Source organism: Corapipo altera, unplaced genomic scaffold, assembly GCF_003945725.1.
Source record: "Corapipo altera isolate COAL_440 unplaced genomic scaffold, ASM394572v1 2c, whole genome shotgun sequence".
Taxonomy (NCBI): domain Eukaryota; kingdom Metazoa; phylum Chordata; class Aves; order Passeriformes; family Pipridae; genus Corapipo; species Corapipo altera.
This window is the reverse complement of record NW_020884923.1, coordinates 1,798,418-1,822,205: the sequence shown is the minus strand read 5'-3', so window position 1 is coordinate 1,822,205 and position 23,788 is coordinate 1,798,418. Positions and strand designations below refer to the sequence as shown.

At 42.6% G+C, this 23,788-nt stretch overlaps 1 protein-coding gene across 2 annotated transcripts in view; it reads right to left on the bottom strand.

Moving 5' to 3' along the window:
• The window catches only part of SLC35F3 (solute carrier family 35 member F3), a 170,914-nt gene that overhangs the window by 40,544 nt on the left and 106,582 nt on the right, over nt 1-23,788 (bottom strand). Inside the window, exons 1-2 of one of the 2 annotated variants that reach the window (XM_027657390.1) lie at nt 19,643-19,790; nt 4,628-4,952 (exon numbers count right to left, since the gene is read on the bottom strand). In XM_027657390.1, coding sequence (XP_027513191.1) covers nt 4,628-4,952; nt 19,643-19,718 — 401 coding nt within the window. In that variant the 5' untranslated portion in view covers nt 19,719-19,790. Of the gene's footprint in view, nt 1-4,627; nt 4,953-19,642; nt 19,791-23,788 lie in introns of those variants that run through there. The other variant, XM_027657389.1, reaches the window with a different exon arrangement.

The window sequence follows — 23,788 nt, the reverse complement described above, 5'->3', positions numbered from 1 at the left end:
TTTGCTAAAAACACTTGTACTTGTCATGTCTTAATGCCTCCATAGCTTATTTATGAGTCTCTTAATGCTGTTTGCTCTGGTGGTGAAGCTCCCACCTAAGTAGTAATACAACTCAGTAGGATGCCAAAAGTTAACCACACTGCAACATTTTAATGCTGCTGGGTAAGAGACACTCATGAACACAAAACAAGGAAAATCAAGAGTAAAAACCCATCCAGTCACACCAAATCAGGCTCTGACCTTCCTTCTCCTTAGAGTTTCATTGTGGCCAGGGCATTGGTTACTAGTGCTGCGTGGCAGGGTTCTCTGCCTGCTGCAGAAGAGGAGGGCAGTACCCATGGTGCAGTGAGTTGCATGTTCATATGAGTCAGGACTCAGCTCCTTGAATTACTAGGCGTGCTGGGCTAGTGTCTTGTCTCTTCCATGGTAGGAGAAACACATGTGAAACACATTTAGAAACTGGCTCACATTCTCCAGGACCTCAAGTCAAGCTATGACACTGCAACTTTGTGGCCACTGAAGAGCCAAATCTTGATTCTGAGCCCATATGCATATAATGGGCTCACCAGTGAGCTGGTGAATCAGAGTGATTACTACATTAGTCCTCTACTGTTGTTGTGCCAGTATTTTTGTTCAGGTTCAAGGGCATAACAATACTTTGGTGATACTTGCAACTTTTTTCTTTATTTTCAAAGAAAAATCTTCAAATTCTTAAGAATTAGTGGCAGCTAATTTGGGGGCAGTACAGAGACAAAACTATGATTCAGTGAAAAAGAACATTGTAAAATATATTCAAACATAGTTGCAGATCAGAGCAGGTATGTGTGATGATTCATTCACCCAACACATCAGGTGCATTCAAGGTTTGAGAAGACATTTAGTTCTAGCTTCTGGTGTTTTCTTTAGTCCTAATGCTTTATGAAATAAAAGCAAGATCTAAATGATAAAGAAATAAATAAATAATCATGCAAACCATTCCTGAAAGTCCTGTCCTTTCCTTCTCAAAAAATCATTTGGTAAGACCATACCATCAAAATAAATAGGCTTTCTGATGTATTCTCCTTCTAAAATGTGAATGCATCCCTCTGTTATTCCCCCAGCTGGCACGCACAGGGTCAATCTTTATAAAAGGTGTGTTTTGTCCTGCCTAAAGATATGGAAAGCTAAGCAATATCTTACAGAGGTTTTAATTTAATCTTTCATGTAGCCAGGGTGTTTTAAGCCCTAGTGCTTTTAATTTATGTTACCTCATAAATTAATAATGTAGGTATGATGAAGGATAGCACATCAGATTAAATGTGTCATTTTATAAAGTAGTTTGGAAGCAAAAACTATGAAGTACTCTTAAATGATCCATTAGGTGCATAAATCATTGGATGTGCTATTTCTGGACTGGACAATGGTTGAAATGAATAATAATTTAGTTATAATAATTTTATTTTAAGCTAGTGAGCTGAACCTGGCATACTCTTCTGTGGCCTGCCAGAGCTCTTTTACCACTCCTGCACATGCAGCTCCGTGCCACAGGGCATGACATTCTTGGTAGCAACCATGGGAGAAGTTCTTCCTGAGCTGTCTACACTTAGGCACAACTCTGGCATTTGATGGAGCTGCACAGTGAGCCTAGAGCAGTTTGGATGTGAATGTATGAGTTCTGGTTTGCTTTGAAGAGTGACTCTCTTCCCATGTTGTGGACACAACTGATAGTCTACTTCAGCTTAAACAGAAAGCTCCTTACCATGCAATATGGGTCAATCATAAATCCTTAATAAATACTTTGCCTGTGGCCTAATACTCAAAATCTTATAAAGAAACTGAATAAACCTGCTCTTGCATTCAATGTACCACTACAAAATTTTGGTTGCAAATTTACTACTATTTTACGTAAGGAGGAAAAAAAAATCTGTGTAGTTTGAAACTGGTTCATGTCCATGACAGGTATGTTTGTCTGTGAGACTACAAAACATAAAAATTCATGCATTTACAGCATAGCATACATGAGTCTGATACAACAGAAATTTTAAAACCATAATAAACCATATAATCTATTCACTGTCGCTACATTTTATGATCCCCCTTCTGTATATTTTTCCTAGTGGTTGCTGTTCTTTACATGCTCTGTAACTGTACAGGGAGGTGTCCCAAAGCACACCTGCCGGGTCTGGTGTCCTGAGGAAGGAGCACTGTGAAGGCACTGCCTGTGCCACATGGAGGGGAGGCTGAGCTGCCCAGCCCTGCTGAGGAGGAGGTGGCTGTGCAGGTGTCCTTGGGGAGCTTTGCGGCCAAAAATCACCAGGTGCCTGTGGATTTTAGCAACCTGTGTAGGCAAGATCTGAGAATCTCTTCCTTTACTGCTTCACTGCTAAGGTGAATTAGATATCATATTTCCACCATCTCCCACTACCAACTTTTCATTTATCTTGTTTAAATTCCTGCCAGAGAGCTCAGATAATATATAAAATATAGATGGAAGTAAAGGATAAAAGCAGCAGAAAGTGATTATGCCAGTTTCTTTACAGCTCCAGGTCAGAATTGTCTTCTTTTAAGTATCCAGAAGTCCATGAAATGTCTACCTAACGTGTCCAACCACACCTGGAGCGCAAGCTTTCCTGAAGATGGTACTGCCTCATATAGAGCTGCAAAGTCTCTGTATGTGTCTTTATATTTGCAAACACAATATGCAAAAAGGAGGAATAATTAAGAGGAGAGACTGGAACTCAATGCTTGGGTTTTCTGATGTGCATGCATCTCAGCTGTAATGGAGAAAGTAGATGAATCGTGATTCTTTTCACTGTAACTCTTAGTGCAGCACCACTGAAAGGTCTCAGTGTAGACAGTGGACATGCTGAGGCAGACGCTATGAAAACATATGGTAAGGGGCAGTCCTCCCTCCTCCCTAAAGGACTTTCTCATCCAAAAGAACAGAGAGTACAAGAAAATCAGTGGTCTGCAGTGACTTGCTCCAAACCATGGAACAAATCTGCAGCAAAGCTAGGAACCACAGCCATATCTCCAAATGCACAAGTCTACCCTGACACCCAGAAAAAACTCTGTAAGTTAACCTATTCAATCTGCTGGTCAGATACACAAATGCACATTCTTTACTAAGACTGGGCAAGCTTACTGCTAATGATGTTCCCCTGCATCCCAAATAGGCTGCAGGGCTTGCACCTGCTCTTCAACTCAGCCATCATTTAATTAAATGGAAGACATAAAACTACCAACCGTATCAATTTACTGCAGGAACAAAGAGTATAATGCTCTGGTTTTAACCCCAGGGATCTGGCAAACCACAACCGCTCACCCCAGAATTCAGCAGTATTTAAACCATTATCTGAGAGCAGCTGGGAAGAAAAATACTTAAAAACAAAGAAACAAAAGGTAGCTGCTTTTGGGCTAGATTTTGTTACTGTTTTCAGATTAAACTGTAGCTTTCTGTAACCTTCATACTCCTCTCATCTCTGAAGGAAGCAACTTTGCTGTGGAGTAAACAACAAATCCAACCTGAAGACTAAAGCGCAGGAAACATGGCATCTTATAAAGATGCCTTTAAAACTTCTGGATACTGCTCTAGAATCTGCAGTGGATGGTGATATCCTTTATCTGCAGCCCCAAATTATTTAGAAGATAAAGAAACTGTAATGATGGTTGAGCAGCAAAATCTCAGCAGTAGCCTGGTAGATTCTTCCTGCAGTAAGTTTCCACCTTGCTGTTGCGCAGCTGGGAGCTGAGAAATGTGTACTTCTTACTGTTTACTTTTCTGAGCTACTTCATTAAAAGGCTATGAGCCCCACTGTGTAACAGAAGGGGAAAACGTTGTTCACATCCTTCCACGTATCGGGGAAGCTCTCTGACATGGGCCATCTTGATGGCTGAGTCATTCCATCTGTCCCAGACACCTCTCAGGCCAAAACGAGATGAGCTGAGCTGAGCTGAGGGAGCACTCACTGAGAGGCAGTCCTTCATGCAGCCAGAGCATCCTTAGCCCCTCACAGTGGACGGGCACTCAGGGCTTTCCATGAGTGCCCCAGGCTTTGTGGGTTTGGCTTGCTATAAAGACAAGGTGTGCTGAAGACAAAGTGCTGCCTTTGGTTATGACTGTGCTTCCTCCCGGAAATAAACACAACAGCTCAAGTTTAACTGGGATCAGAGCTTGGCCTTTGATGTCGGGGCATAGTGCCAGGAAAATACTGCAGCACTTTTCACTCAGCTATTCAAGGCCCTGCTCTAGTCCCAAGTTTGGAAAAGAAAAGCTTACTTAGCTTATTCAGAGGCTGCCACAGAAGTTAGCTGTGGGTAGGGGAAGGAGATATTAATAAAAAAAAATATGTTTGCAGAGGTTTAGAATAGAAAACTCTTGAAAAATAATTGCAGAAAATGTGGACTTTCATTACATGATTTCTATGTGTTGGAAATAAATCTGGATTTCTCACTGTTGGAGTGAAATCATATTAGGAATTATAACATAGCACCTAGCATAGGACACACAATGAACTCAGTCCATCCTTTAACAAACCTGGAGAGGAAAGCAAACACAAGTTCAATTTAATTGACTGATTTGAACAAAACGTCTGCTAAATGTAGAGCAGCATGCAAGAGCCACAAGATTAAAAACGAGTTTCCATACCTGTATCTTTGCTTTGGAGACTGCTTTTCAGCTGACTTAAAAACATGTCCAAGATAATACAAAGGAAAGAATAAAAAGTTCCAGTTTGTTGCAAACCATGTTAGAGTAAAGGGTGCATCGAATTTCTTAAAGGTCAATTTTGCTAGCTGGGTTGAACCTGACCAAGAGGAGCAGACACCCAGGACCACGGCCACACCCCAGAAAATCTTCTTGAGTTGTGTCACGGAGCATTTCCAGCAACAGCGGTTCACCCTTCCACTGCCTTCCGCCCCAGCTTGCATCTGTGCTTCAGCTGGGGCTGGAGACTCCCGGGAGCGCTCATCCCCTGGGGAGAAGAAAACACATGGCTTACTAAGGAAATCTGTCCTACATTTTAGTTTTCAAATCTTAGGTCTTTCTCAAGTCATGTGGAGCTTTATGAGCAAAAGAACCCACCAGATCCTGCCACAAAATGTCCTTTGTTTTTAGATCATTGCAAAGCCTCTGGTTCAACTGAGGCATAATTAGAATGCAAATAACAATTATCACCTCTAGATTTAGAAGCCACTGAGTAAAATGGAAATGAAAATTACATGTTGCTTTGATGTACATAGAAAGGCTTAACACACCACTTAAACTCCTGCTGTTAGGATGTGTAAATGAATGAAAAATATGGTATTGAGTTTAATAAAGGGGATTACAACAACACTTGAAATTGTTACTGTCTTGGAAAATGTGGAAATGGGCAGTTTGTGGAATGTGGTGTTTCTTAAAAGGAGAGGGGGGACAATGTATTTAATCTTGAAGTTATGCACAATCACTGCAACGTAAGTAGCACGATTAATACTGAATTAGATCACCAGACATTTCAGTGATACCTAGAAAAACAGGTCTCCTGACACTGTAGCCAGATGGCAACCCACAGGCTGCCCTGAAGTCTATCTCTGACCAGGTAACTCTAACATTTTTTAGCTCGAGTCCTGCACCAAATGAGACTGGACTGGAGCTTTGCCCTGTTATAACTGAGCCTAGCATGCTGCTGGAAATTTTTCTCCTAAAAAACCCTTGCCCATTACATCCTTAAACACGAATTGTTATAGCCCTGCTATAACAGGGTTATATCTACTATCAGTAGATAATGTATTCTGCTTGTGAACGAATGAGCAAAGTGAGGTTAGGTGGTTCAGTTCTCACAGAGATCAAAATGTGCTGACAGACCTCAGCAGTAGGCCACTGCCTTTAGGGCTCTCTACCTGTCTTTCTTAAATTCACCCCATTCAACACCTGCTACAATTGTCAGTCACCCACACGCAACACTCAGCAGTTATTTCTTCTACAGGCTGACTTCCGTTTAGTTGGTCCATTCACTTGAAGGAGGATGTAACAGTAATTCATGTTGAAATCCAGGAATCTACAGCTTCCAAAGTGTCTGGAAGTCACTACACACATTGAAAGACGAAAACATTTACAGCCAGGACAATGAAAGACTATATTATTGCCAGCATTTATATATATTCAAGGCAGACCAAGAGAGATCCACACACAAAAAAAATCCTTCCCTATCTTGGTGAGAACTAGTATTTGGAATGGAAAATCTCTTAAAACCTCTTATTTCAGGTTAACCTAAGTTTGTATTTACATGAACTAATACATTATGAAAGAAAAGGTTTCTTTCTATGGAAAGAACTATTTAGTTCTTTCTTTACAGATAAGAAATGCATGATCTGAGCTAAGAGCACCACTAGTTTGTCCAGTAAAGCAGTATTTTATAACAGGGAAACCGTGGTCTCTGTTTGACAGAGTGTACAGCACTCAAAGCATAAACATCTAGCCCTTCTGAGAGGCTTTGAGAGAGATGGAATGTTGCTGATCTCTCGGCCTATTTCAGTTTTCAATATGAGATTGTGTGGGCAGCCTCCCACATAACAGAAGATGCACCAGCAGGCCAATGAACTGTTCAAAGTTAATGTGACCTTGTATTAAACACATAATAGAAAGGTTACAAGCTATCTGCCAAATGTTAAAAGAAGCTAGAACTGAAAAAATACTGCCTGTGAACCCTTAGCTCATATAAAATAATTCTAATGCATTTTCTTAGTAATACATTTCTTGTAACTAATGCTTCTTGTCTCACTTGCTGCACAGCCAGTCAGGGTTCAGTTTACCAAACAACAGTACACTCATTTCTTTTAACCGCACCATGTAACAGGCAGCTGCCAGCACTCTCTTTGCTGTCCATCTCTCAATGATCACTGAATTTTTTCCTTCCTCTTGAGATTTTCTGCTGGACGTTGTCACTGCAACACCAAACACTTCACACAGTCTAACAAACTCCAGCATCCTTCCCATGGACCATCAGGATTTCTGGGCACAGGAAAAAGTGAATCCATGCAGCCAGGGTGCCAAATGAGCTTAGGAGGAGTTTGTGCCTCTGTGGCAATGCAACTGCACTCAGAGTTTACATTTCTGAAACTACTTGGAGAGGTAGGCAAAAATGTTCCTCCTTCTAGAAGACAGCCAGTGGAGTATCTGCCATGCTCGTCTTTCTGCAGTTATTCCCCTAGGAAACAGGAAACCAGGATTTAAACCACTCCTGCTGAAGACATCGACATGAGGGAACACGCCTTAAGCCACTAGGGTATATGAGATCTCAAGATGAGTAGGTGCTCTGAATCAACACTGAAGCTGTATTATTTTTTCTAAAATATAAATTGATCATGATCACTGAGACAGCAAGATACCAGTAGTCTTGGCAGTCTCAGAGAAGGGGGGAACTCACAGCTATACCATCTGATGCACCAGACACTCAACATCCAATAATACAGTGTTGATAGACAGTCCATTGCAGACACTGTAGAAGAGATCTTCTCCCCACCAAGGGCTGAAGCCACCCGCCCTGGTCCCCCTTGTACTGTGCACATACGCAGGAACCCAGTCGTTCATCTGGACAGTTTGCATGAATATCATCACTGCCTTTAAACTCTATTCCATGGCAATTATTCCCTATAGCTAAATTTCACTGATGTTTTCTCTGCTACACAGGTAAAATTACTTATCCAGTTATATTTAGTTTTGTGTTAAATACATCCACAGAAACATTCATTTTCAGCAACAGACAATACTTCATGTATCACTTCTAAAGTGATCTTGCATCTCAAGGGTTAAATTTCTAGCGATGTTCATTCTTTTCCTGCATTTACATGCTGGAGTGGGTAAAAACTCATTCCAGACACGATGGGTATCATGATGATATGGGTAAAAATCACTGTCCTGGTGATTAACAGTTATAAGCAGAGACTTGTAATATCTGTCAGTGAAATTGTATTGCACCCTCATGATTTCTTGTGCTGCCAGAAGGCTAGAAGCCAAATGGGCACAGCCTTTTCCACTAGATGTGGTACTGTCCTGAAGGGTATCTGGGACACAATCTGCCCCCAAAAGCCGGATTATCTTTGGATATGATGGATGCTACATATGATATACACCCATGTGGTCTCATCCTGTCATTTACCATGTGGGGCACTTGTCTGCCAGTTGGCACACACAACACCCAGAGATGTAGTTTTCCCTGCCTAGTCCCTGTGTTTCCACTGGGGACATTCTCCTCAACGAAACCACAGGTGTGCAGATGGGGTGACATCAAACCCACACTGGTTGAAAAGCTGCTCACTCTCTAACACTTTTAAATAGCTTGTCCAGACCTCTTCAAAAGTATGGACAAGAGTCTTAAGACTCCTGTGCATAGCTAGGCAGCTAAAGGCTTACTGTAGGACCACACTGTGCCTCAATGTGCATGTTAAAAATACGACACTGATAAAACCAAAGGTGGCGTTCATCTTCTCAGTTTGAGACATCTGCTGCGCAGACTTGTGTTTCTGAGACAGTGATTTACACTTTCTGCATAGTTAGTAGACAGAAAAAAGACATTTCCATAGCACGATTTATCTCCTAAAGTAGACGATTAAAACAAGCCAGATGAATCATCCTTTCTGAGTGCTTGTTTCTCTCCACCAGCTCTAAACAGTCTGGGGCAATAAGCTTGAAGTAGGTGTCTCCTGTGTGGGTGTCTGAAGCTGGGTGAGATGAGTCCCATCTCTCCACCACTGCTGTCAAGAACAAATAGTAAAGCCACCACAGACAGCACTGGTGGACTCAGAGCTGTGCAGCACCACATAAACATATTTATCTGTCATCAGTGATCTGCTTTAGCCATTGTCAGCTAGTCAGCAAATGAGTGGAAGAAGTATTTCACAAGTGCTGGGTGCCCTTGTCAACCCTTCAGAGTGAGAAAGTGACCCTTACAGACCAAGCTCCTATCTATTAGGGACCAAAACAGGTACCTAACGATAATGCACAACTCTGCCAGCTTCCCCAGGCTATGAATGTGTTTCAACTTAAGCAGCCTCTCAGATGTTTTGTAACTGCTTGAGCATTGCACAGAACAAGTTTGTAGAGCTTGCAAAAATATATGCTTATCGTAGAGAGGAGAGAGAGCTGGGGCAAGTCCTGTAAGACAGTGCCTGATTCTCAGCGTGGTTAGAGTTCTAGAATCCCGTGACATGCAGGGGAATCAGAGCTGGACACTAACCAAGGTCTATTCTCAGAGCTTTGAATGCTGGGTGACCTTTTCTTCACCCAATAATTACTACGTGGAGAGATCAGCGGGAGACAATGAGTTCCAACACACCTGAGAACAGACATGATGACTTCTGATGGTGGTTTTCTCAACGCACAATATTATTTGCCTCAGTAGCAGACTCACAAACTCCTAAGATTTTGTTTTTATCCCATTCCTGCCTACCACACTAACTATGAATTATTTTGATGTTCAGGATTTTTAAGCCAAGCTGTTAAAAACCAGATGAGGCATCTTCCTATAAAGAGGACATGAAATACCAAATCCATGAAGTGATTTATGTCTCTAATTGCCATTGCAGTTGTCTAAATCTGAAATGCTAGTAATTATTCAGATATGTTGCCCAGGTATTTTCTTCACAGTCGGTCAGGTTAAAGAGTGAGGAGGTTGTAGGGTCTCACTTGTCACCTGGTAGATCATCTAATAGCTAGTACAGTTTTTTTGTGCCATTGTCAATGATAACCTCTCCTTTCACAGGTCACCCTGGTAGCTGTTTTTAAGGAACTGTTAATATTTCATTTTGGAACCCAGTAATCCCATGTATCAACTTTCCTGCACAGATCAGTAATGAGAGCACGCACAGCCTAACTTCTGCATCAAGGGACATTACCTCCCTCTCCAAATTAGCTTTAGCTTTGCCAAAGCTGCTTATACCAGCTGCATCCTTCTCCCAATCCCCCTAGAGCTCATCAGATGCCAAAGAATATGTTCCTGGGCATCCCAAAGCACCATGATTCCTAACACCCAAGTGCCTCTCTTACACACAGACCCTGTCAGGATTCAAAGACACATTTGAAAGTTTCCATCTCTCATTCTAGGGGTCACCTCCAAGAAATATTTTCATTCTGTATCAGGTAGTCACTGGAACAAGGCCTAGAGCCTCACTTTTTCTCCTCTGGGTAAATGACCTCCTCAATTCATGCTTTCCCAATAAATAAGCATGTCTTCTATTCTGAGCAGACCAGCTTTGCTGATATCTGGGCTCCCCTGGCGTCGGAGGGCCTGTGGGTTAGGGCACTTCCTTCTAGCAGCGGGGTAGAAGGCTGCTTTATGCACTGAGCTACTGAAGAGGAGCACACACTCCACCTCCACTTTTTGAAGGAAGAGTTTCAGCCACTTAGCTGCCAACTCAGCTCTGAAACAGACTGGTAAGCACTAAAGAGAGTGAGTAATAGTTAGGGACGGGCATCTTAGATGGAATAAAGCACAGGTCTCTGCTCGGCATTAGCTACTGGGCAAACTAGATGATTCATCCTACAGCCTCACCAGTGTTCTCTGACGGTGGTCGACAGGCACATCAATAAAGGAGATGCAGGTACCCTTTTAGATTTTTAAGAGGCTTCTGATAAAATCTCACTCCAAAGGGCCTTACAGAAAATATGCAGACAGAGGTCGTGTTGGAATGGATAAAAGGTTCAGTGCAAGATAGGAAACCAGTGAGGAGTAAATACAGCAATAGGGGAAGTGGACAAAGCTCTGCAGAGGTCTGCTGTGGGACCTGCACCCTCCACCACTAAGCACAGGTAACCTGACCAAAGGAGGAAACAAATTTTCCTAACGACGTGAAACTAGGCAGGTCAGCGAGGGCAATGGCCAGCTGTGGAGGTTGACAGGCTACGTGACTGGGTCATAAATCAACAGATGGAGAAGTGTGCTGACAGAGAGGTGCAGGTGGGAGCAAACTACCCACATGCTGTATGCTCAGTGATGTGCTCTGGCCATTGCCACCAGGGATCCTGAGCTTTTCATAGGCTGCTCCACGGAAAAGGGCAACTCAGTGTTTCAAGAACAGCCAAAAAAGCAAAATAACTGCCAAAAATTACTAGTTACAAAGCAGAAAAAAAAGAGAATTTTTTTTCCCCTACATCTGGGGAAACTGCAGCTGTCAGCACACCCACACTCCGTGAGATGAATCTCAGGCTAGAAAATACGTGTTCCCGATCAATTCCACCAAGCTGGAGGAAGGACCCAACAGACCTCTGCTTGGGCCTCATATGGCAGCTGTGTACGTGATTTTTGAGAAAGCTGCTCTTGGATTCCTACAGGAAAGCTGTGAGTCCCTGTGGGTGGCTGGTGGGTGGGACTGCAACACTCAGCATTGCAATGACTTTGGGTTTGCTCAGATTTCACTAACTTTCCAACCATGGTCAGGGCTGAAGGTCCAAAAGATCAGTACTATATTTTTTAATGAATATCAATTAATGTAACATAATGGAAAAATGACAAAACTCCATAAAACTTTATTAAATCAGTTTTTAAATGAGAATATTGCATCAACACAGCATTGCACATATGCATTTTTAGATGCTATTCAGGGAAAGTTTAAAGGACTTTCTTTAAATATTTTGCTCTTACAGTAGCAGATAAAAATAATTTGACTTAATTTGATCATGAAATGGCATGACTAAATTAAGAATAAATCAATACAGAAAATAGTTTTAAAGTCCACAGTACAGTTATTTTAAAGAACAAAACCAGGGTATTAATCTACTAGGTCAGAAGGTCTGAATTTGGTAGAGGCTACAGAATAAGGGATGTAGATATCTGAAAATGAGGAAAACTCCATGACCATGAACTCAAAGCAAGAAAAAAGTGTTCTGAGTTCAGACCCTCTTTTGCTACAGGAATTCATAGTATAAATTAACTAATTATAAAAGTAAAGTGCTATGATTATCTATGCAGGATATTCAAACTTGTCTGATCATCTCACCTTAATTTCAGCAGGGCAGAAAATATGACTATTGGTTCATTGGCAGTCAAGATGATTCTCTTGTCCTCTTGTCTGTGGAAATATGTCTGATAGCACTGTACCACATAGGCCTAAGTTTCTTGTAACAGGTACTCCCATATCCTAAAGTATTACTCACAGATACAATGTTTTTTATCACTAATGGTTATAATACAATAATTCCTGTTTTATCCTATGCTAAATATTACACCTAAACTTACTAAGAGCTGAAATTAAATAATCTGCATGTTTGCTGATGATACGCCAAATTCTCCTCCCTAGCATATGTATGTCTATCTTCCTCTGTCAAATACTCCAGCAAGGCTTTCTGCAAAAATATATATTATAGTTTCTTGTTAGTAATACAGAGAGAGCTGAAAAATTATCACCTTCATATTGCAGCAATTTGGACTTTAATCCATTTAATTTATCTTCAGAGGCAACTGCTTAGAAATTCTATTAAAAGTGCTGCATTCGAATTGACCTTATTAAAATATGATATTCTACTTTGAATTTTGTGAGGTGGGGAGTTCCCCTAAATGCTGTCCTTTTTATGATTAATTAGAATTCATGACTGGAGTCCCTAGCGAAAATGGAAGATACTGGGTACTTACTACAGTATCAGCATTGTGGGACTGGAAAGTAACCACCATAAAAGCATGCAAAGAATAATCCTGATTATAAGTTATGCATTCTTGATATTATTCTGCATTCCTTTCTTGAATAAAAATCGGACTGAGTTGTACACTGAGTTACCTGACGACGTCACTGGGAGTTTTACCACTTACTTTGAGGAGTTACAGAAGCAGAACTTCTATTAGCACAAAAATCAGATATGACCAAGAACTGTATTCTGGGAAAATTTTGATCAGAGTCTGTTCAAATTTCAGACTGAACAAAGAGTTAAATGATAAAAAACCAGGCTGGATTCTCTGCAGGAAACTACTGTATTAATTATCTAGGCATTTGAGTGCTACATGTCTTTCCTGAGTAATAGTTTTGTCTCCAAGGGAATTCAACTACTTACACTAATATAAAGAGCACATTTACATCAGTGCATATATACAGGGAAGTAAGTGAATTCATACTAACAGTGAAGGCTATGCTAACTGCATTTTATCAAAAACAGGACAATGTTCTTTCTTCCCTATGGAACTTTCAAAAATTCAGAGTTGCTTGTCTTTCAAGTAAGCACAGTTTTAGACAGAAGACTGCTGTAACCCACTGGTTTCTTGCATACTGAATTCTAACTCCAATTGATTGTTCTTCTAGAAGCTAAAGGATTAACCTGCTATTGAACCTTAAACACAATGCATTTCTTAGGTCTTAAGTTCAAAACAAGATAGTTGGAGCACCTGTTCTCTGTCAACCAATAACTAGATATGTGGACATGACATAGACTTGTGTGTGCTCACAGTGGTTAGAGTAATGCATATATATCCACAGAAGTCCCCACATGCTCAAAGATCTACTGGAAGAAAGAAGAGATGTCTTCTTAGGTCTCAGCAGCAAACTCATCAAAAGCTGGGTCTCCTTTAAAAAAACTCTAGGTTTGGCTAGACCCACGTGGGCACTGAGGTACTCAGTATAAATGTGAGCAAAAATACATTACATGCAAAAATTCTAGTTTCTATTTTCTCTCTGATACTTGCCTCTTCCTGTTTTTAATGAGATAGGCTTTAGCAACCCACTATTCTTCACTTGTTTCAATCAGCTACAGAAAACAGACTCATGCCTTTTTCAACCACACTTACAATATTATCCATGCTGAGAGCTGCACTACGGAATTTGAGGCGATTGTGGAAAAACCATTTCTAGCTCTTACTTCCTCACTTCTGTACTCTCTGTGACTGAGTTGCAAGGCTTATGAGGCTTATGCTTGTTTGGTTTTTTCTTTAATTGAGGATGCTTGGGGCCAGAAATAGTGATAATGAACAAAATGGAACCTATTACTTCCAGAAGAGTCAACATATAACTTCTGCATAACCAAAGGGTGCTAGATCCCATGTCAAAATTCATGTCTTGAGTAGGACTTACAAACTTTCCAGGCTGGGTACCCCTGCATTATGTTCAGGTAGAGTGGATCCATGTTTCTGGAACTGAGCAGCTAACATGGGAGGTGGCACATGGTTTCTCCAATACATGTTGCCTACACATTTGGTGGGCAGCTCTGCCTAAAAGCAAGCCAGCTCTGCACTGCTAAAACCACCTTGTTTTCTGTTACCTTTGATCTTATGCCGCAGTGGCTGTCAGCAAAACTCAGTGAAGACTACAAAGTAAATCTACTCTTTTATTGGCCAAATTCCTGCTTCCGCAGGATGCTATCCAGGTCTGCAGTGGCATCTCATGGTTTATAATTAACAAAGATTAACTGGGCTGTGACTAAAGGTTGGCAATGGTACTCCAGCCAAGTGCAATGAGCTGCTTACTATATAAGTGAATGTGCTATAATGAGTACAATGTGCTAGGAAAGCAACAACATAAATAATCCTATATATGAGCCTTGTTGCTGGGAAAGTGCTGGGGAATACATGTTCAGCTAACACAGGCTTGTATGTTGAACTACCAGTCTTTTCTGAAGTCCAGCTCTTACACTGAGCTGCTTCTATGATACAAATTCTACTGTTTACAATTGTCAGCCATTAGGAAAGAGGGACAAATTTCTTTTACAAGAATTACAAAATGAAATCAGGAGACAATGAATAATGAATTCTGGTGACTTAATATTTATTTTCTACTGGTTCTTGTTCCAGCTTCTCGTGGGAGAAATCTATAATTAAATAGATGGATTAGTAATCTGCTTATTTTTTGAGAGCAAATGGCTAAATTGATTTAAGATGACTACAAATGCACCTTTACTTCATTTAGGGATAAGTGGGTGAAATGTAATGGTCTGTGATCTACAAGATGTCTGAGAAGATGATCCAATGGATGCTGTCATTCTTAAGCTCTGTCACTGTAAATGAAACTATGGTTTGTCCACAGTGTTTACATATTGGTTCATTTCAGCCTAACGTAAGGAAGCTTACATAAATCTTTAATAACTTATCTTTCTGTTTCATGATGCATTAAAACTCCTACTCTGGCATTAGTTTAGTAACATCAAAATGGTCTCATTTTATTTTTGTATCATTTGAGGCAGGGACACACAGTGTAGAAGTAATGAGTCACCTCCAAACCTATAGCTTATATTTGCACAGGTGAGATGGCAGGCGAAATAACCAGTGGGACATGATAAAAGATGAGCTGGAGGGACTCCCCAGTGAGAAAGCCTAGCACAGCTAAGAGGAGCTCATTTTGAGGCTGTTTAATGTCTAAGAAAGCATGGTGCCATTTGGGAAGGGAGCCAGGTGTTATGCAACAAGAAACTCCTCACGCCTTGGAACAAGATCTTGGATATCTGCTTAAATACGCTGTTGTGCTAACTGAAAATACTGCAAAGAATATGAATATTGGGCAAAAGTTGCCCTGGGCCAAAGCCAGAGTGTAATTATTGCCCATGTGTATTTAACACTCAGTACCCACAGTAAGCATGGAAGAGGGTACCTCTTTTCCATCAGGGGAGTAACTCACATTATCTTTACCCTGTAGTAACAGAGTGCATGCTGGGAGGTACCACAGAGAAGCAGACACACAGCAAACCTACACTCTCATTCATTCCTGTAGCTGCACACAAACTTGTTACCATCACCTTCATCCAGTTCCAGTCAGGAGCAGGAGAAAGCTGCTACCATAGCTCTGGAGCAAGAACAAGGTGGGTTTGATGGTCTCTGCCCTGATTGTGAATGTTCACACTGAAGAACGTCTTCTGTGCGAAAAGACAGCCTGAACAAAAGTGAACATTTTCCAAGTTAAATACTTCATGCAGAAGCCAGCATGCATTCCTCCAAGGCTGCTTCAGTGGGGAAGCACACACAAACCAACAGCCCTGGCTGAGCCACCAAACCACTGGCCTCTCCTGCTCTCCACCTGCTTCTGTTTTCTAGAACACACAAGCACTGCATATATCTATAATGTACGGCTTTCATGTGAAAAAGACCAGTGGGCACAAATCTTGCTTCTACAGACGTGAAGTCTGGGGTGAGATTTTCAGAGGGTCTGCCCTAGTGCTCAGTCAAAGTACAAACAAATGTTGCCTGACTACCAAAACCTTTAGATGCCACCAGCTAATAGTTACACAGTTTTATCCAGAGGTATATTTATGCATCATTTGAGCATATTTCCCAAAAAGGATGCTTTAGTAGGAATCTGAAGTCACTGATTTCAAAAAAGAAGGCTTCTCCCACCTCTATCTGCATTCATGACAGGGTTCTCCTGTGGCCAGAAAACATATGTGGGAATTTTGGGGGTCCATTCCTATCTGCTGTAGGTCTTTTCTTGCCAGCTTTGTGAAAATATATGCTGCTTGTTTTTAGGCAAGTTGCTTCATTCTGCAGTTTCTGGGCTGCTCCATCTGCAAAATGAGGATAATAAGAATCTCATCGCTTAAGGAAGCAGACTGCCAGTCATGAAAGTTTTTGCTGTGCTTGGGATCTTCAGTTTGTGCTTGCTAAAGAAGTGAAAAAGATTTATTATTAAAGTGATTACAGTGTTGATATGCTTGTGATAAATTCCCTGCAGGCATGTAAAAATATTAAAGGCCAAATTCGTTTCTCATTTGTATTTACACAAATTCCCTGCAACTCCAGTGATGGTTACTCCAGCTCAACATGTGGCAGAATCTGGTTCCATGGCAACTCAGTTGATACATTTATGCATAATAATTGATAGCAGAGAGGTGTCATTTGCCTTATAAGCAACTTTGAATATCACCAATATTCAATATTCCTGACAGAACAGTGCAGAGGAAATGTGCTATATGTGCTATATCCTTGGTGCTGAAAGCATGGGAATAAGTAGCTCTCAGTAGGGGCTAACTAAGCGAGGACATGTTTTCTCTGGTGAGGTGATTGTTCTGCAGCTCTTCATCAAGTTGATGTTACCTATCTCTGATGATGTTGCCTGCTCTGAGATGCAGAGCAAGAATGGAAATATTTACCTTCCCAAGGAGGGGAAGTCAGTCCTCAAAGTACACTGTGCTTTCGTGTACGAATAGTGTGAAAACAGTCAATTGGCTGGTCTGAGAGGAATGGCCACTGCAGCATGGATAGAAATTGGCAAGAAAAATAACAACAGAAAGATGAAAAAGCACAGATCAGGCACCAAGCCTACATTTCTCAAAATATGGAGCATGTGCAATGGTACCAGGCACAGAAAAGACAGAAAACACACTGCTTGCCTGAGCAATGCATGTAGATACAGTTGTCTTGAAAAATGCTGGTACAGCAGGCTCTGAGCATTCTGATGATTCAATCTCTGAAATAATTCGAAATGGCAGTCACGCTTCTGAAGGCGCACTAAGTCCTTATCTTCCTTTTAAAGCAAAGAAGCTACTGCACCAGCAGGAAAATAGAGGGAATGCTGGAGGGCTTCACAGCAATGCATATCAACGAAAGGCTCCTCTTGGCTAACCATCCTAGAATGAAACATATTCCTAGTGGTTCTGCCAGAGATCCTTGAAACGCTTTGATGGTGGTTGATAGGGGAGAAAATAATCATAACTACAAAGCAAAGTTCTTGCTGTCTTGCTCTTGCAGCAATGTCTATGCTCTTGCAATGGGCTTGGGCTACCACAGAACTTTAGAAAGGCAAATCTTTGCCAGAGGTACTGCAGCCAGATCAAGGGAAGTCAGCAGTCCACAGTATGCCCACTGCCTCACTTTATTTTTGCCTATAACTACACTGAGGCTTTTTTACATGGCTTTAAACACCAGCTGACAAAATTAGTCAATATTAGTCTGAAAGGAAATGTTGTCAATTGATTTGGAAAAGGAAGCTCTCAACGAAGTCAGTCTGTTTCATTAAAGAGAAGGAAAGAAACTCCAGGTCCTATCAGACACCATCAAGGCAATTTAGATTTTTGCCACTGATGACGAAGGAAAAAGGAAACTGAAATAAAGAAGGAAAAGTCTAACTAGGTCAACAAAGTCCCTGGTAGGTGGCCATAGGGTATCTGAGAGCTGGTATGCAGAGCAGACAAGGAAATGCTTGAAAGGATTCAATTTTATAGCATGGTGAAAGATTGCTCTGCTTCTGTTTCTATATAAGGTAGGTAATAAACTGTATTTGAACTGGTAAAAGAGGAATGAGATGACCCACATTTCAAAGCTGGAGCCCAGTGGGTTATTATTATTTATGATTCATAAAGCATTTGCAGTGCACCACAAGAAAGGGAGACATGCTCCTCGCCCAGAGGAGCCTCCAATACAAACCTTGAGAGAAACACTCTACTGTGCACAGGGCCAACTCCAAGAGCTTTTTTTAATTCTAATTATAGTGTAATAAAGATCAGGCCTGCTCTTCTTTCCGTCAGAAAACTGAGATACCTTTTCCTATCTCTACAGCAGGTGATCTTTATGTTGTGGGAATGCAACAGCTGTATTCCCTGCAAACTGAAATAACAACATTCAGGTACCCGATATTCCACTTTTACTTGCTGATTTTAGTTCCTTTTCCCCTCCTGTGCATGTTCTCACCTTCTCCTCCACAGAGTTTTTGCTACTGTTTTTTCTTTGCTTTTCTTTGTTCTTCAGCTTTTCAATATTACTTTTTTCTTTTTCATGAGCTTTCTATGGAGTGTCATTCACATTTTGCCTCTTACTGTTCTATCATTCCCTTTTTTGAGCTGTTCTTCCTCTTTGCCTCATCTTGCTCATCCCTTTTCTGCCTGTCCTCCCTCCATTCCCCTTGGCCAACATTTTTCTTTCACCAACTCCATTCTTTCAACCAACTACGACACCCCCCAGGAGATCTCCCAAACCAGTGGCTTTCCCTTTGCTCCTCCTTCAGGAACTGAGCTCTACATCCATCCCTCAGATGGGGTCCTCTTCCCAACCTGCACCCTGCCTTCATATCTCTCCCAATCTCACCTGCTGTGCCCCTCCAGGACATGGCTTACTGGTTTCTACCCAAGATCACAGCTCCTCACCCCAGATCTCCCCAATGGGTACCCCCAGAGCTTCAGACTTCTCCCTGGAACCCTCCTGAGCACATCAGTGCCCTTTTCAAGGTCCCCTGCCATGATCCTTGAAAGTCTCCAAAGGTCCCTATGGTTCCTCAAGGTCTGTCACCCCCTCCCCCACTGCTGTTGGACTCCAAATGTCTGCCCTAGCCATAAGACCCCAACCCCACGGCTACCATGCTGGTGGATTGGCAACTATAGGAGAGGACAGACGGTTGGAACACGGGGCTATGTTCCTCTCATCGGCAGAGCAAATCCGTCCAGCATCCTCCTTCCCGCCTGCCAAGGGTCCTGCACGGCAGGTACTTGCCTAGGGGTTCAGAGGCTACTCCCGGGTCCCGAGGGGAGCTCCGGAGAGAAGCTCTGCCTCTGGAGCACGGGTGAGGAAAGACCCGGAGCTCAGCGGGGCGGGGGTAGAGGAGTAGGCGCTGGCGATGCCCGGCCGCGCGGTAGCTGCGCGCCCCGTGGGTCCCCACCGCCCGCCCACGAGTCGCGCAGTCCCTGCCGCCGGGCAGCGCCCCAGCACCGCACTCGGTCTCCCCAGAGCATCCCCCGTCGCGGTACCCGGTCTCCCCGAGCTACCCCCGTCCCGCTCCCAACCTCGTCGTTTACCTTCCACTTTGGTGAGGGTGAGGACGGGGCTGTTGCAGGCGCTGAGCGGGGCCACCCTGGCCGAATGCTTCTTCATGGCGAGCCCGTCGCCGGCGGCAGCTCCCCGCCGCCCCGCGCCTACATCCTGGCGCCGCCGGAGCCCTCCTCGGCGGCGCTCCCCCGGCACGGCTCCCGGCCCGCCGCCCTCTGCCGCAGCACCGGGCGGCGGGGGCTGGGGCTCGGGCTCGCCCGCCCGCCCGCTGCCGCTCGGGGCTGCTGCAAACCCGACGTCACCGGCACGGCCCCCCCCGTCCGCCCCCAGGGCTCCCGGGGCCGCCCCCCGGGTCGAGGCGGGGGGAGGCGCCCGTACGCCGCGGCTCGGGGCGCTGCGGAGCCCCCGGACGGCGCCGGCTCCGCGGTCCGGCTCCGGTGGAGCACGCAGGGAGCTGGGACCGTAATGCGGCTGCGGACACCGCTCCCGCTCCCGTGCCTGCCGGTGCGCCAGGGCTCCCAGGAGCAAGCCAGGCTCCCGGCTCCGGCCGTGCATGTTGGTCCGGGGCTACTGCACCGCACGGCAAAGGCTCCTGCCTTATCACGGTCTGCTTGGTTCTCTTCGCGCTGTCTGAGGGGAAAGGATAATTTACGCTCTCCGAACCAATTCTATATTCGCTCCACATTATCCCTCCCTTATTCTCCTTCAGGTCCAGCCACTATTCTGGGTCGATTTTCATCCATGCCTTTAGCACTTTCTACCACCCTCTCCATAGCCTTTCTGTTCTTGCTGTTTCGGGAGACCAAAATTCAACCCAACAGCCAAAATGAGGATACCCCATGGATTTACCAATGATATTCCAGTGCCTGTAGTCACATACTCTAAAGCTTTCTTAACGCAGTTTAACAACTTCTTTTTGAGGCATGAAAAAAAATATGTCCATACCTACGCACATTAAATAAAATTTAGCATGTCACAACTGGATACTGCCTGTATGTAGCAACTTTTTATGGTAGGGCCTTTTTTCAGCAATAATTTTAAGATCCCCAGTCATGACATACCAACAATAGAGTTACCATTCTGTCAAAGCACAAAAGTCCACCTGGTATTAATTAACAAGACTTAATGCAAGTGGATCCAGGAGAGAACACATCATAATGAATGAGTATGAAACAGGTAAAAAAGATTTATATCACTATAAGCAAAGAACCAGGTTTCACAAGATTCTGTGGACGGTGACCTCAGCACCTGTTGCTCCTTCTGATTTTTTCTGTGGTTATGAAAATACTCAGCACATTTACCAGGTTTTAAGACGAGATGCGTCAGCAGACAAAGACGCAAATACTCAACATTTCTTAAGATTTGGTCAAATTAAAATGAGTGTACTTGGCAAACAAGACTGGGCAGCCATCAATACTTCACAAACGTTCTAAAGTATTTGTTAATTCTAAAAATAGTAGCTATTGAAAAGCAGTCCCAACAGACTGTTCAGGAAAACGTGGGAAAACACCACCTTACTTCTGCTGTCTGGAGAGTTCTTCATATTTAAGAGGTGAGCTTTCTCAGAGGTCTCATCTGGTGATCTGCAGTCTGATGAAGCTCCAGGGTGTTTTTGCACTTCCTATGCCTCTTCTGTACAGAAGTAGCTCTAAGTAGGGGCTGACTAAGTGGAGGATGTGTTTTCTCTGGTGAGGTGATTGTTCTGCAGCTCTTCATCAAAGCTGATGTTACCTATCTCTGGAAGATCCCAAGATGCAGAGTAAGAATGGAAATATTTATCTTCCCAAGGAAGGGAAGTCAGTCCTCAAAATACACTGTGTTTTCATGTACAAATAGGGTGATGAGCTTTATACAAAAAATCACTAGGCTCCATTCAAAGTGAGCCTTCTGGAGAGAATATTCATGTCCTCAGTGCTAAGACCACAAAATATCAGCTTGGTCAAACTAAATACAATCAGCCCTGGCTTTCATGGTTATTTCCAAGTCTTCTTAGTAGAATTACCTGACCAATTCAGCTTCCTGGCATGGTACAGATCATAGGCATGTTTGAGAACTGTGGGTCCATCTTGTTTCATGGCACTATTTCATCTCAGAGTCCAATTAGTTTCTGATTTTTTAAAGAAGTTACATAAAAGGAGGCAGATCTCACCTCAGATGGTTCTGTCCATGAAATATTTTGCAATGTTGGAGTGCCTTTTATCTGAGGATTTCAAAGCACATTATAAAATATTAATTCATTTTATACTGCCTCTGTGAAGAAAGTTCGGGCTCACTGGTGGGTAAAATACAGACACAGAATTTAAGAGACTCCCTCAGATTCAGTTGACTGGTACTATCAGAACCTAGAGAACTCTGTCTGGCTTCTGTCTCAGATCAGATCTTCCAGGATCATCTGAGCCTCTGCTATATAAGCACAAAACCACTAAATCAGCATTTTACATCCAAATTTCACTTTGTTTTTTTCCAGAGGTAAATGGCTGTGCAAGGCAGGACAATCAGACTCTTCTTCCAATTATACTTGTAATCAGTGGATATTTATTAAAAAGTTTTTGTTGCTGATTACTTATATTCTTTCCTTCTAAAAGGCTTACGCTCTCTTATTTTTTAAAGGAAAGACACAGTAAGTACATTATTTTACTTGGAGGATGGTGCTGCTCACCTAGAAAATCACATTGAGAACAAATGGTTTTTTGGATGACATGTTACTTTAACTCTGCATATGTGCAGTATTGCAGGGTTTGTAGAGTTGTTAATGTGTTTCAGGCTCGCAATGTTCTATTTAAGCTTAGAATTCCAAACATCAAAGACCTGTATGCAGTAACTCTGTCCTGTGGCTGGCTGGCCCTCTGCTTGCCCAGGTGAGGGTGACATCCAAGCGCCCTGCTCAGCAGAGGCTGACGCACCTCTGCAGCTGGTGCTGCGGCAGAGGTAAGAGGCATCTTAAGCCTTCAGAGCTGTTCTCCTTCCTCCTCTGATGATGCCTTGCATGACCACAGCACTCAAGCCTCCTTTCTTTAGTGTTCAGTTTAGTCATCCCAGAGAAGCTTTCAAAGCAAAGCCATCGAGGACAATCAGTATCCAACTAAGACTGTTTTCAAACCGGGGAGAGAACATCCAACCACTTGTGGGCTTTTGGAAATCTTTAGCCCAATGTGTGTGTGAAGTACAGCTGACTGGGACTAATGCAGTCAGATATGGCTCTGCTCAACTCTGATCCCAGAGCATTTTAACTCCATCATTCTCCAGTTTCTCTTGCTGCCCTTGCAGGCACACAGACTTACACCAGAGATCCACACTAGGCTGTGTTTTACACTGTGCATAAAAATACCAGCCACATATCACAATAACAAAAGGTTGTGTTTATTTAATGAAGACTAGGGTGCCTGAGGACTGTGTTCCAGGGACTCTGCAGTGAGAGCTGCATTTGGCAGCAGGCTTGTTACTTTCTGTAACATGTATTCTGCTGCAGCATCCCCACGCCCCTAAAATTTAACACATTTGCTGCTGGACTACATTTAATTTAATTTACAGTAAGCATCTTACAGAATAAGCAATGCAAAATTGATGCACGCAGGGTAAAATTTCAAGTCAAATTTATGGCTTTTTATCTTTACAACACCACTCATATTCAAGAGGCAATGGAGCAGAAATTGGTGGATGTCTAGGCTGCAGATAGCTTACAAATGTGAAGAGAAAGCTCTCAAACCTTGGAAACTGGAGACAACAGATTTTCATTTCCAATCAAGGATGCTTCATGTGAAAAAGGCAAGGTCGGATTAAAAATTCAGGATGAAACAGTCAAAATTTGCCCAATTTGAAGAATTTTTAGTTTTGTTACAGTTGGCTACCCTTCTTCATTTTAGATTAAGAAATTATAGTCACTGTGTTGGTTTTGTACATATAAACCTATATACAAATGTGCCCACACTCAGAATCATACTGCTTTTAAATGTCTGTATCATCACTACTTTTCTGAAAGATTCTTTATTGACACAGAAAGGTAGATTCAAGACAAAACTAAATTCTCATCGTTATGTGTGCTACAACCTTTGACTCTTATCCTATTAGATGGGTTGTTTAACCAGTATGGAACATGCCCAGTTGGTAACAGGCACAGTTGGTATTTCTCCAGTTCAGACATTTTCATGTTTAGTGTACTCATTAATAGGACATTT